The sequence below is a fragment of the Melanerpes formicivorus genome, unplaced genomic scaffold (assembly GCF_026170545.1).
Source record: "Melanerpes formicivorus ecotype bairdi unplaced genomic scaffold, bMelFor1.0.p_v2 SCAF_39, whole genome shotgun sequence".
Classification (NCBI taxonomy): Eukaryota; Metazoa; Chordata; class Aves; order Piciformes; family Picidae; genus Melanerpes; species Melanerpes formicivorus.
In genome coordinates, this window is record NW_027142391.1 from 2,000,953 (window position 1) to 2,015,098 (window position 14,146).

General features: G+C 43.8%; 1 protein-coding gene across 2 annotated transcripts in view; it reads right to left on the minus strand.

Moving 5' to 3' along the window:
• PRKCZ (protein kinase C zeta) overlaps positions 1-13,602 on the minus strand; it is a 43,363-nt gene extending 29,761 nt beyond the window's left edge. The window contains exons 1-5 of one of the 2 annotated variants that reach the window (XM_068158208.1): positions 13,208-13,602; positions 12,294-12,381; positions 10,807-10,928; positions 6,151-6,240; positions 5,699-5,749 (exon numbers count right to left, since the gene is read on the minus strand). In XM_068158208.1, coding sequence (XP_068014309.1) covers positions 5,699-5,749; positions 6,151-6,240; positions 10,807-10,928; positions 12,294-12,364 — 334 coding nt within the window. In that variant the 5' untranslated portion in view covers positions 12,365-12,381; positions 13,208-13,602. The other variant, XM_068158209.1, reaches the window with a different exon arrangement.
• Positions 13,603-14,146: the final 544 nt, after the last annotated feature.

Consider the following 14,146-nt stretch of genomic DNA (forward strand, 5'->3'; position numbering starts at 1 on the left):
CTTCACTCCTGAAGTGCTCTCCATTTCAGAACAGCAGCACCTGAAATCTATCACAAAATCTGGATTCTCACACAACTCAGAAATCCAAGAGGTCAATGTTGGAGAGCTCATTTATCATCCCTGCAGGCTTCTGTTGCCATTTCTGTGGCTCAGTTGAACATTAAACCCCCTAACTTTCATAGAGCATCTCATTGTAAGGATCCCAAGTATAATAATACATAGTTAATCTTCACTGCATTGTTTAAGAGGTTAGACATGAAAGAGCTTTTCAAGCTACTGAAATGGACAGGCCTAGCAAAGGTTTACAGGCTACAGATCTCCATTAATTCCTCCAAATAACAGAAAAAGCTTCATCACCTCCTTGCTAATTTTAGTGACCCCAAATGACAAAAGTGGATTTACCAGCTCCTGAGAAGTACATAGACTGGAGGTATGAGAGATAATCCAGGGCAATGGAGCGAGACATGACATGCAGGAGAAGTTTCCTAAAGCCAGGTGACCTCTTCCCTGCACAGTTATATTACATTCTGAGCTACAGCTAAAGGGAAGGTGGAATAAATAACAAAGAACACAGGTTGCTCATGATGACATCTTCAGAACAAGCCCAAGCCTTCCTCATTCCACTGTATTTTCAGTTGTCAGTTTATAAACTGCTAAAATGCCCAGTATGCAAAAGGGAGGCCTAGCTCTGTTCTTCAGCATGTTTCAGAGCTAAGAAAAATGTTAACACTTTAGAACTGAAAACATGAAATAAGCAAGCCAGACTTTTAACTACAATTCTGTTTTCAGTAGCTTGCACTGACTCATTCTCTACATGCATCTCTCAACTATGCCATGTATGATAGAGCTGTGGCACAGTTAAGGCAGAGGAAGAGATTTCAGGTATTCTTGAGAAACTATGACACAGCTATTTTCAATTTGTAAGCAACAAGATATCTCACACTCCAAACAGTACAATTCCCCCCTCTGAGTTTAATTACTGAAAACCAGGAGAGGGTTACTAGCAGTTTCCAAATTGCCTAATTATCCAATGCAATCCAATCTATGCCTTCAGAAGAGTCTCTATGGTCGCAATAGTTCCTTTCTTCATTGGGGGATGAAATTGGTTCACGTGCTCTGAATAACCTAATCACTGCTGCCAATACAGTGACAAACGAAGGGAGAAACCTGCCTTATGAGCTAGAAAAATATTTACAGGCCACACTACTGTAGCCAGAAGCCTTGTAGAGCTATTCTGTAGTAGCAGGCAGAACACAAAGCAAATCTAACTACCTACACCTAAAAAAACCCCAGCTCCCAACAATAATTAGGTTAGTAACATACCTTTACTCAACCTCACAATGACATTTTCATGGCTTAGGGGAAAATGTCCAAACACCTTATGTTAAAATACTGAGCAGATAAAGAGCAGAACAGACATCCACAACAGTGTAAAAGGAAAAAAAAAAAAGGCAGCAACAAAATCAGTCACAAATCTGAGATAATAAAAGCATCTGCTGCCATGCTAATGCTACTGTCACACTGATGCTGTAAGTGCTTGTATATTAAAAACATGCTCAGTCTATCTTGTGACATTAAAGGCTTCCTAGTCTGCATTTTCTATTTAATGAAGGCAACACTAAAACAATCCTAAGGTTTGTTAGCACTAGCTCCCCAAATTCAAGCTGGATTTTGCCATCTAGCAGTCCAGATGTAAAAATGCACAAGTGTGCTAGCACAGTTTATTCTGACAAAATCAGTAACTAAGTAAAGCTCAATTCAAAACAAGTATTTCACAATTAAAAGAACCCCCAAAACACACCAAACCAACCCACCAGACAGCCCCCTCAACACAATCCAACAGAAAGGCCTTAGGAAAAAAGGCTACTTCTAAATCATCTGCCTGGATATCAGCAAGCTTACAATAACCAGGCCCTGAACACATACCGTCAGGGTTTTTTGGATACATTTCTTTCATCAGCCTCCACTACGAGCAGCAGCAGCAGCATCACTCACTCTTCTGTGCTTTTCCTCCTAAAATACATCCCCCAAGAGTCCTTTCAATGCAATTTTCGCAGCATTTCCGAGAGGTCTCTCAGACACATCCCTACGCTCAAGAGGCAGCAGGAATCTCTGCATTTGTAGCAATCTATGGCTGCAAAGGAGGGTGGCAGGCAAAGCAACTGTATCATAACCAAAATGCTGAGTTCTATTATCTCCTGCAGCACACGTACACACACACTGCATCAATGGCCTCGCTCCCTAACAGCAGCCACAACGATCAGACACACAAGCTACAGAAAAAGCATGCATTACTCACTGGGTTTTATTCTTTAGCTTCTTCAGCATGGAATTCTTTACGCTTTACAACGGAGCAGGCATGAAATGAAACATTTTCCCTTTATTCCACTGATGCAGCTGTTTGAATACCATTAGATACCAAGGACAATAGGCAGGATCAGCTCGAACATTAAGAGCAAATATTTAATGGAAGACTGGTTACCCCTGTCTCTCCCTTTCACATCTCTGCCTCATGTATCCAGGCACGGGTGGTACTGGCTCCCTTGAGAGGCTGTAGCTAGCAGCTGAGGCACAAACTAAAACATGGCATGGATGTCAAGGAGCTGATGTCACACAAACAAGTATTTCTCTGATAAAAGCGGCAATTCCGTGAGGGGAAGTCCTACAAATCGATAGAAATCGTTCGGCTGCACATGCTTTGTTATACAATGTGCTGCAGCACCCAGAGTGAGAAATCAGAGCCAGAGCTGTCACTGCAAATAAGCTGAGGCTACAATAACTAAGTTCTAATCTGCCAATCAGACACCATGCTCTGTGCCGGGGTATCAGGCAGGCTGTCCCTTATGGGCACGAAGGGAAATGCACACCTAAACCTCTCAGAAACGCCCTGTTTGCTGTCAATTCCAGAGGAAGAGCTCAGCTACAATGAAAACATTTTTAAACGCAGAAGACTGGCCTAAAAGTCTGCCATCTTCCAAAGGCAACGTGAGAAAGCCTGCAGGCTCCAGTCCAGCAGATGCGAGAAACACCTCGGAGAGGTCACATTCAGTGTCTGGGAAGAGATGCAGGATCCTGCCACCTCACAGCAGCACTGCCATTCCAGCCCGTGGGGAAGGCTGCACTGGCTGAAGGTAAGAGGGACTGCTCTACAACAGCAGCTACACATTCATAGTGGGAGCTGGGTCTGGTTTAAAAAAAAAAGAAAGAAAGAATGGGAAAAAGTGCAAAAATTCCAGAGCAGAAGGAATGCAGGGAGAACACCACACTGTGAATTCTGTCTTGCAGACAGCATCACACCAGAGGAGGTAGGCTCTCCAAGCACAAAATGAACTTTTCTCAAGACATGCAAACAGGATTGAAATTAGTCACAGGGTTTATTCCATCAATGAAGTGCAGTATTTATTTCAAGCTTTGCTGGCTGGGACAATCTCAAAACCCTATCAATTTCACAGAGCTCCAGAGCAGCTAGCAACAATATTGTTGTATTTCAACACAAATGCAAAACATTCACTGTATTTCTGCACTCTTCTTCCAAACCTTCATTGCTCTGAACCCGGGGGAATTAAAAACCTAGAAGCCTAGAGAAATTCACTGCAAAGTATTTGCAATTCAAAGGATCCCATGCTATTACAATTAGTCACTCCATGGCCTAATATGAACAAATCAGAGCAATAGATTGCAAAATTATTTAGCAATTGAATAGTTTTGTTTAAAAGTTCCATTTCAGACAGTCTGCAGTTCTGTAACAAACTAGAAGTCCACACCTTCAGGGACTGCTGATTTAAGCAGAATCCTGTTCTGGACAGAGCAATTAGTGTTTGTCTCTGGAAATCACTTGAGGCAAACTCTTCAGTTCCTTTGCAGTGTAAACATGATGCTCTAGAGAAATGCATATGTAATGTGCTCCTTTCTTAAAGGGTTTCTTGTGAACATCACAACAGTGATAAAGCCACGTGAAAGAATTTGCAACACACCAAATATTTCCTGCACAAAGGACAACGTTTTAGTCCTGTCAAAATAAGCAGTCCTTTAAATAAACTGTACCAACACCAACAGCACTGCTACACAGCCCAAGCCATGCAGATGTTTGGATGCCCTGAGCTACCAAGCAATAGCACTGAGTACATCAGTTCAAGCTAAATTAGCACTAACACAACTGAACAGGTCTGTTGCAAAACAATTTGCAACTAGTTACAGGTAGGCCACAACACCAGGTTTCCAGCCAGGCCCCATGGATGCAAGCAGGCAATATGCATCAAATTAATTCATTAAATGAGGAGAAACTCAACCACAAGTCACTTACTGAGCATGTCTTACTGAACAGGCTTTTCAAACAAAGTTATGCTTCAACTTGACCTGTAAAACCATGGAGGGAGAAATACCCTACAGACACAATAATCAGGTCATCTAAACCACACTAATCTATGTGCTTCTGTAGCTCATCTCATGGCTCAAGATAACTGAAACATCCAGCAAATTAACAGGAGAAACTGTCATACTAAAATATCTGCACTGCTAATGAGATGATTAAACTGCAGTGAACTTGCCTGTGCCACACAAGCTACACACTGCTTGCTTGGCTCACCCTACAAATAAACTGGGAAGACTACATAGGTACCTCCTTTCTTCTGGAAAAAACAGAGTAAAAATGGAATGCCTCCAGGAAAAGAATTTTTCTAACATCTCTAATTAGTGCAGAAAACATTAATCAAACTAACTGGCTGAGTGAGGACAGCAGAGAGAAAGTATTCCACTTGGATTTCTAAGACAACTGTAATAACCTACTCACAACATGACAACTCTGCTTCTTGTAGTTAACCTTTCATCTGTTGTAGTTTCAGCTGCAGTATTGTGTTATTTCTTCCATCCCACTCCACCTTCTACATTTCAGCAGAAGTTCTCAGTAGAGCAATTATTAGCATGTTAGCATTATTTCTCTAATTAAAATTATTATGCACAGCTATTGACCACAGCACTACACATTTTCAGCCAGCCTGATCAATTAAGTCTTCCCCTAGTACACATTACTTGCTTTTATCAGCAATTAATTTCATCTGCTCCTGTATCTCTGACGAGAAGAGCAAAGTTCTTTCAATTCCTCACTTAGCTTTTACTCCTACTACTGTGGCTGGCCAAGCAACACCTGGTAAGTGTCACCCCATTGCTCAGTTTCCTTTCCTTAGTATTTGCAAAGACACACAGCAAAGCCCTGATGACTTCCCCCCATATGAAAAGGGACTCTACAGCTATTTCATCCTTCAGTCCCTGTGCACTTTAAGTTACTGAAATGCAGGTAAACCACATCAATCATGATCAATCACACAGCTATCCTCTGGAGGCTTATCCACAGTCCACAGCAATTTTTAGAGATTAATAACCTTTTTATGAAAAAGGCTGCCTCTCCCTCTTCTTCAGTACCTCACTTCCTTTCCCTGCAAGTGAAGGCATCAGAAGAACCACAAAAGCCAAGGACCACACTGAAATATACACCTGAAATCCTGAGCTGTTTTCCTCCCAGTATCAGCTGCTGGAAACATCCTCAGAAAAAAAAAACCAAACAGTACTTCAATGTTGATTTACCTCCTCTCTCTGCTGATAACATGTTGACCATTTTCTATCATACTAAGAAATCACAACACAGACATACATGTGACTGAAAACAATCAAGCTTAAAACTGGAGAATATTTTAGTACTCACTGTCTTCTCCTGGACAAGGCATGCCAGGTCTCTCTGGGGTACTTGGGAACACTAAAACCAAAAACATGACATTTTGAAGTCAGAAGATGCTCAGTAGTATTTTTTTTCCCCTTGCATTTTAAATATATTTACACAGAAACAATTTCTAGGAGCTTTGCCTGAGAAATGGGATTATGAAATTTGGTTCCATCCAGGCAAGATCTTATACCTGACCACAGCATTACCAGATTTGTGCAGCTCACAGTGTGAAGTCCACTCAAAGCCTCCTGCAGAAATTCAGCTTTGGGGTCAACATCCAAAAGAAGACTTTCTTCTCTATAGCATCAAACCATAAGGCACCAGCTACACAAAGAATGTTCATCTGGTGGGCAAAGGAGTGGTTCCACTCTCACATTTAAGCTGCTGTTAGGATTATCAAATGCATTTAGGTTCCTGAACTGTGCAATACTTGCCATGAATAATCAGCCCTTCGTCTCGGTTTTGACAGTACAAACGGAAGGCTTCCTCCAGCTCCATCTGAGATGAGATGGTACAGGGGTCACCTAACAAAGAAGCAATACATGAGGAAACTTATCCCTGAAGAATTAAGCAGAGAATTTCAGTAAGAAATGCACCAGCCTCCAGGACTGCTTTTGTTTCAGTCATTTGCTGTGGAAGTGGCATTTTGTTCAAAGCCAATATTTATCAACACAATTGTTTTGCCTTTTAGTTTTACCAAAGCTGAGTAGACAGAAATACCCATGCTGGTTTGCAAGAGGACAACAGAACACAGAAGGGAACAGACATGCTTAAAGCTTTTCAGGATATGGCATAAATAAGTAAAGATCATTTCCTGGTAACCTGAACATTTAAGCTGAACTCAACACTTTGTGAAGTGTTGCATTTTTAACCAATGAATTCAAAACCCTTGGGAGTTTTTACAGGTTAGAGAACTCCATTTCCAAGTTTAAGTGCACTGAAGGAACATCCAAGATATCTCCAAACACACAGTTTTCAAAATGCTATCTCCACAGGTCCCTTTTACAAAGCAGAATCTCTCTCAGCCATTGGAATTGAATGTTTTAATTGTTTTAAGTAACTGCTGGGTAGCACACTGACAGCCTCTCCTCATCAGAGGTTAACAGCCACACCTTTGGAACATTTAGCTTTCCATAAAAGAAAAAGGCACAAGCAGTCTTTAACAACTCTTTTAAGCCCTTTGCTGCAAGGCAACCAGCTAACCTCCATGAAGTACCAATGTTTCATGGTCACTCCCCAACTTACTACTAAGTACTGCAACCATGCTATCTGACGATCTTGGGTTCATTATCACACTCATGACACTCTGTAGCCCTCTGTGTGCTTCTGGCTCCAACTGCTCTGCTGCAGTAGCCAGCCTATGAATTATGTGGTGGGCGAGTTTCACATGTGGTGTTCTCTCTGCAGCCTCACCACTGCATCCTTGATTTGATTCCTGTCACATCAGCCTCTCCATCAGTGCAGACTTACAGAGTTGAATAAAAACAATGTGTTATTGAAAAAGTCATTTACTGCTGAGATCTTATCTTCTCCAGTATATCCTTCTTGCCTTCAGTGACTCAGAAAAAAACCCAAACATCTTCACATAGCTCATTATTGAAACAGAATCTAGTAAATACCATAAGCTGAGACATTAGAAACGGCTCTGCTTTCATCCAACCATGCAGCAAAAACCTCCCACACTGCAAAGCTCAATATTTGTTTCTTCAAACCTTTGTCAACATCATCTATGCACCTTCCAACAATATCTTCTGATGAAGGAACGCATTTCAGGCTGTCCCAGTCTTGTTTTCTGTATCTTATTCCAGCCATATTACCATGGTAGGAGGAGGAGGGGTTTCCCCCATGGTAAATTGCTGTTTGTCCTCTGCTATTAAATAAACCACTCAAAAGTGAGTTCTAAAAACTTCAAGTTTAATGAAGTTCTGTAGAGAACTGAATTGAGTACCACAAGGCTTAAAACATCAGTGCAAAACAGAGGGAGAAGTTTGTCTTGTTCTGGATACTTTGTTTTTAAATGCCTGGCTAATCATGGTGGTTTCATCCCATCATTATGACCTCAAAACACAGCATCCACTTAGGGTGAGGCTCCTCATTAGCAGCAGAGGATGTAAATACATATTTCAAATACTGTTCTTGCTAATTTCCAATCTTTTGGACTGACTTTGAGTCAGATCTCATTAGGCAGTCATTGTTTTTGCTCTGCAGGGTGGCTGTCAGTTGATATTTGGGAGTAGGAGAAATGTCAGCTCCACCATTTCCTCAGCTGCTTGTGCTCACACTCTTAGCTTCACCTTGGGAGGGCTATTTTAGTTAAAAGGAGGTAATTAATCCATAAATCCACTTAGCCAGACACACGTAAAGTGCAGCATGTCACAACACACTGAAAGAAAGCAAACAAGCAGGGGTGTCACTCAGCAGCTTCGTGGGGCACCCACTCTTTCCACAGCACACCTTGCCCACCACGTGTGACACATCACCACATGCTACACAGGACAACAGATGACACCAGTGTTGAGCCACATTAAAGTCAAAGTCCAATTTCTCATTTTCAAAGTGTCTGGTTTGGTTTGCTGCTTTAAATACACAGCCCAGGGTGCACCTAACCCCTCTCTGAGGGCCACTGCTCTTGGTGATCTATAGACAGTGCAATAATGCAACATGAGATGAAAGAATGGCTTTGTACTGCAAGTGAACCATCCAGATGCCTTGCACTTTTATGGGATTTTATGAGGAGTGACTTCTTCACAGTTCAAACATTTTGGATCTTGTCAAAAACCAGAGAGATGCTGAAAAAGCCTAAGAGAAAACTCATTTTCTTCAGCTCTTTGGAAGCTTTCCTTTGTTCACTTAGCCACCAGCAATTGTTTGTCTTAAGTTAGTTCAAAGGGAACATCTGTTTGTGCAATCAGTCAAATGAACTCAAATTACATGTGGCAATAAATGGAAACACTCATATGCAGAAACAGAGCAACTCACAAAACCTGTGAGGATTGAGGGCAGCCAGAAGAGCAGATGGGTTGAAACTTAACAACTGAGCATCAGGAACAAGGGTTGTACAGGTATGTATTTAATCAGGACTAGAAGAAAACACTTACTAGAACTGCAACTAAAAGGAAAAGTGCATTGTTTTAATTTAAGTAAACCTCAAAAAGCCAATGGCACAAATATCCCAAACCAAGAAACATGAACAGGAATCACATCTTAAAATCCCACAACCAAGAGGTTTTCCTCTTTCCTACAACCATCTTCCTTTTATCAGCAGTCACACAGTTCCAATAGCCAAGCACAAGCAATGCAGTTATTCTCTGGGCACTTCTGATGTTACTTTTTATTAGCCTGTCCTGGAAGTGCAGGTTAGGAAACTGCAGTCAGTACACTGGCCTCTGCCTTTCTGGGCTAGCAGAAAAAGTAAGGGTAAAAATTAAACAGAAGTTGATAGCATTCCTTGGTATCTCAAAAGGATCAATCCTTTGACTGCAGGCTACCTCATTCCTCAGTCTTTAATTTAGACACTGCAAACTCCCACCAAATGATGCTACTCAGCTAAAAGAGCAGCCTGGGCTATTATTAGAAAGCCAAAACACATAATTACCAAAGGTATCCAAAGCAATTTAGGATTTGTTGATCTTCCTGCATTCAGTTCCACAAGTTGTGCTGCGGACCAGGGCTTTGGCAAGGTGCAACAGGAAAATAACTGAGCAGCTGGGGAAGGGCATGGGAGCTGTTGTGAACCTACTAGGCCAAGAGCTGTGCCCATCACGAGTCACAGATGCACTGCACTCCTGTTAATGCACCAGCAGACACTGACATTCCAGAAGGAAGCAAAACCCAGAGCAAATGCATTCAGTGTCAAGTATCCTCATTCAGCACTACTCACAACAACCAGAAGGCTCTAGCTTAAAGCTGCAGAGAACTGCCACATTTTACAGCCGAAATATGCAAACCCATCTCACATCATGAAGGTACTTCAGAGCCTACAGAAAGGGTAAAGAACAGGTAAGTTTCTCTCCCATGCAACAGTTTGTGGAAGAATAATGCTCAACTGCATTACATGTGAGGATAGCTTAGAGCAATGACATCTGGCCACACCAACCTTTCTTGCAGGAACAGTGTAAGAGACAGAGTTTGATAACAAATCATTTTTAAAGATTTTATCAACCCCATATTCCACCAGAAAACTTCACATGACTTTTCCCCTACACATGGGCACCACATCCCACCTCGTGCTCTCTCCCTGGAGATCATTTGGTTTGGATATCCTGAGCATTTTCCCCAGCACCATGGGGAAACAACTTATCTGAAGTAAGCTTTTATTGAATGCCTACTGCCTTTGGAAAAACCATGGTGTCCTGAAGTATCAGTCAGGTAGAAAACAAACCCCAAAAGACCCCAAATTCAAGTTACTTTTATTTCATGCTTTGTTATTGTAGTTTACATCAACAGGATATTAACAACCAACTTTGGAATGCTCTTTTAATTACAGACAACATCTACCCTCCAATTCTTGAACAGGGTATATTAGACCATTAAGACAATCAAGAGCATAAGCAGGGTCAGTCACACAGTTGCCAGGGACAACCACCACAAAAAGAGAAAAATCATCATTAATCTGCACCTACTTTGCACAATACACAGCTATCCTAGGAGGGTCAAACCCAAGTCTTCTGACAATAGAATTGCTTCTCAGAAACACTCATTTGAGAGCTGAGTCTGTACACAGAAGACACAAATGCCTGTGTGGTTCTTGAAGCTGACAAGGGTAAAAACCATCAGAAGTCATCTTGCCAAGAATGTGAAGCTGAGAATTTTCACTAGTACAGCATTAAGCCAATGAGAGACTGAAATTCAAACCAACTTTGCATTCAGTGTAAGTATGGAATAGTAAGATATTAAAGTCTCATAAAGAATTTACTTCCATTGAAGTGAATTCAGAGTGCTACTGAAATCAGCCTTGATGTTTTGAGGCTCATCTCTCCAAGCTCCTTGCTTTATAAGACAGGGTGTTTAGGAACAAAAAGTAACTCCCCTTCTTTGTACCACTATGACCAATAAACTTAAGAACAGCTGAGTCTATTTCTGTACAGTACCTTCATCATCAATCCACTTGAGGGTAATGGGCTGCTCCTGCTGTAAGTTACACATCTCATGCACTTCATCACAAAGCTCATCATAGCTTATTGAGGCATCCATGTTTGTGATCAGGATGTCCCTGCACAGCATGAAAACACAAGCTTTTATCAGAAAGTGCCTGCATTAGCCTGCATGTCCCAACAATTCCACCTGTGGACTCTAAGCTTCAAAAATCAGCCTTACAGAATCAGCACTCCTCACAGGAAATGCCCCTGCTAATGCAAATTAGTTGCAGAAGTCCACAGGATTGCATCTCAGTGTTTAACTTACAAAAACAAACCTCAGTATGGAGGAATTAACTGCATTAGGGATCTACCTTTAATGCATTTTCACTTGGATGAGTCAATTTCCCTTGTTACAACCATCAGCATTTGAAGTGGTGTAAAACTATGTAAGAATTAAGTACTACCCATGCACTTCTTCCACCAGGAGATAAGTAAAACCTCAATAGCTAAAAGCCTTTTGAAATGTAGTGTTTTCCTCATATCCACTGTACTTTTTTTGGTCAGGTATCTGAAACTGGACACTACAAGTAATAAGAATTAAGTTATATGTGAGCAGCTAAAACCACAGAATCATTTCCACTGACAGCCTGTGTCATCATTTAGAACCAGGGTAATGTACAGCACCTGACACTGCATCAGGGCTCTGTTTAAGAGAGGTGATTTCAAGTTACCCGGTACAAGCCAAATGAGCTGTGTAACTGAAGATATGATATGAGAATTACACAAGTTTGCTTCCTTCTGCAATCTACTTATGCAGTTATTTATACTGTGCTATGTTAGGAACTCTGTCACACCCAGAAAATATGAATACCTAAGATACTGAGTGACTCCACCGAGATAGACTCAACACTCCAGGTGCTGCAGAACTTCCTTGTGCTGAGATTGTCAGCTGGGGTATTGAAATGGCACACTGGATTATTAGTTAATGTTGGGGAGTTTAATGTTTTAAGAGTTTGGAACCCCTGTTTTGTAAATTGACATATCCCAGAGACCAGAGCTAGTGTAAACTACTCAACATAGTGTTGCAGGAGAAACTACCCCACAGTAGTTTGTTGTAAAACATGATTACTGATGAATACTGTCACCTCTGCCATTTCTGCACAGTCAGGTTAAGGAGGCAAGAAATGGATTTACACTTGCCTGTGAGCATGAGTGCTTGCAGCAAACCACATCTCAATAACCCATCAACCCATAACTGTATATTGGGTTTTGCCTCCTTTCTCCCCTTTGAAGGGAAGGGCAAACTCTCCTCCACAATCATCATGCTGCAGGCAGCTGGATGGTATTTTAATAGCCCAGAAGTTTACCTGCCTGATCTGACATTAACTACAACTCTCCAAAAGCCCTGCTTACTCTATCACCAGGTCAGACTGTGACCTGCTCAACACACCTCAGAATCAGACAGGACACAAGAGAGAGGAGAGAAGATGCTGACTTACCCACTGTAGTGTGTCTTTACTCTGATGGAGTCCTTGTTCAAATCGATTTTTGAGCCCATTCTGCTAGGCATGGTCTGTATTTAGCAGGCTAAACAAAGTTATGAAGATTCAGAAGTCAGTTGATTCAAGGCAGACAGCTCATTTAATTCTGAGGTGAGCAGCTTCACGTGTGAAAGATGAGTTTCTCCTCCAGGTGATTTTCAATCCAGTTGCATGGAAAGAAAACCAGCACACAGATGGACATACACTACCAAACAAATGTCTGGTGTCACAGTTTACAAGCAGAAATAGCTTTACACAGAGCAGCAGGAAATCAAAAGGAAAATGCACACAAGACCCTTAACCTGCCCTGAAGTTAAATGAGAGTCGTTAAAAGTGCTCTGCACAGTTTAGTTTTACAGAAGTACCCCAAACGTTTAAAGATGTTTGGAAATAAAACATCCAACAATCCCCTCTGGACCAAAAATACTCTCAAGAAATCTTTACTTATTCATCAACACATCTGGCCCTTTCCTTTTCTTCTGAAGAGTGGAGTGTGTCGATTCAAGGTAGCTTTTATACAGATGGCAGAGTGCTGCCAATGCTGGTGCTGAATTCACCCGAGAACAGCAGAGGAGGAACTCCAAAGGACAATCCAAGTCAGCTCTGGAATCTGACAGACATCCTGTTTGTCCCAAACCACCACCGCCTTCCCCTACCCATGCACACAGCCGGGCAGCTCCCCAAGCCCGCTGGCAGGTGAGGTGGGGCCAAGGCACCGAGCAGAGCCTCCACAGCTCGGCCTCTGGACCCTCTCTGCCCTGGGGGCAGGAGACGACACAGGGCACGGCCGGGAGACGGCGGTGCCGCTCGGGACGGTGCCGCTCCCCACAGCTCCCCCTCCCAACGTCTTCGGCAGTGACCTTTCCTCCTACCTGCGCCGACCACAGAGGCTCCCAGCCCAGGCTCCCGCTTCCCTCCGGCTCCTCGAACCCGCCCAGAGCAGGCGACGCTCTTCTAGCGCCCGCGTGCCCGCAGGGCTCGGCTACACCCCCACGCCCCGAAGTTGTTCAAAGTCCCGCGAAGAAGTTCAGAGTCGGGCTTTGACTTCCCCGCCGACGAGCTCCCGGAGAAAAGGAGCGGCAGCGCGGCGGCCGCAGCCTCCGATTCCGCCTCACCCGGCCCCCCCCACACCGCTGCCCCCTCCCTCACCACCCCCCAGCAGCCAGCTCCAGGGGCAACGGCGCCACCGCTCCGAACATGGCGGACTAAGAAGGTTAGCGCCCACAGCCAATAGAACACCTCCTACACTACCTGTCAGCCAATAGCAAGCTGCGACTCACCTGAAGCCAATCCCCAAAAGGATCCCGCCCACCCACGACCAATCATAGGCCTGGCACCGTTACCTGGGGGAGCAGGAGGGTCTCAGCCAATCAAAAGCGATAGAGGACGCGGTAGGGGAATACCTGCAGCCAATCGGAGACGTAAGCGCGCCGCTCCCGCGAAGGCGGCGACTGAGGTGACAGGTGCGGAGCGCCGGGACAGGCGGGCCGGGGCCGGCCCCGCGATAGAGACAGGCGGATCGGGACAGAGACAGGCGGGCCACCCTCTTCTTCCTCCCCGTTCCCACGGGGCTATTCCCGCCGCTCTCCGAGGCCACGCTCCGCTTCGGCCCCGCCGGAGAGACTCGGTGCCTCGCCGTGCCCGCGCTCCGAGCTGCCGTGGCAGGAGGCGGCCCCAGGCCTGAAGGAGAGGCGGCTGCGAGCGTTACTGCGCTGTGGGGATGGCGAGCTCCGCCGCTACCCTCCTCGGAGCCCTTTGCAGAGGTAGTGAATTGTCCCGGCCGCCGCAGGCTTCCCGAGCGCGTCCTCGGC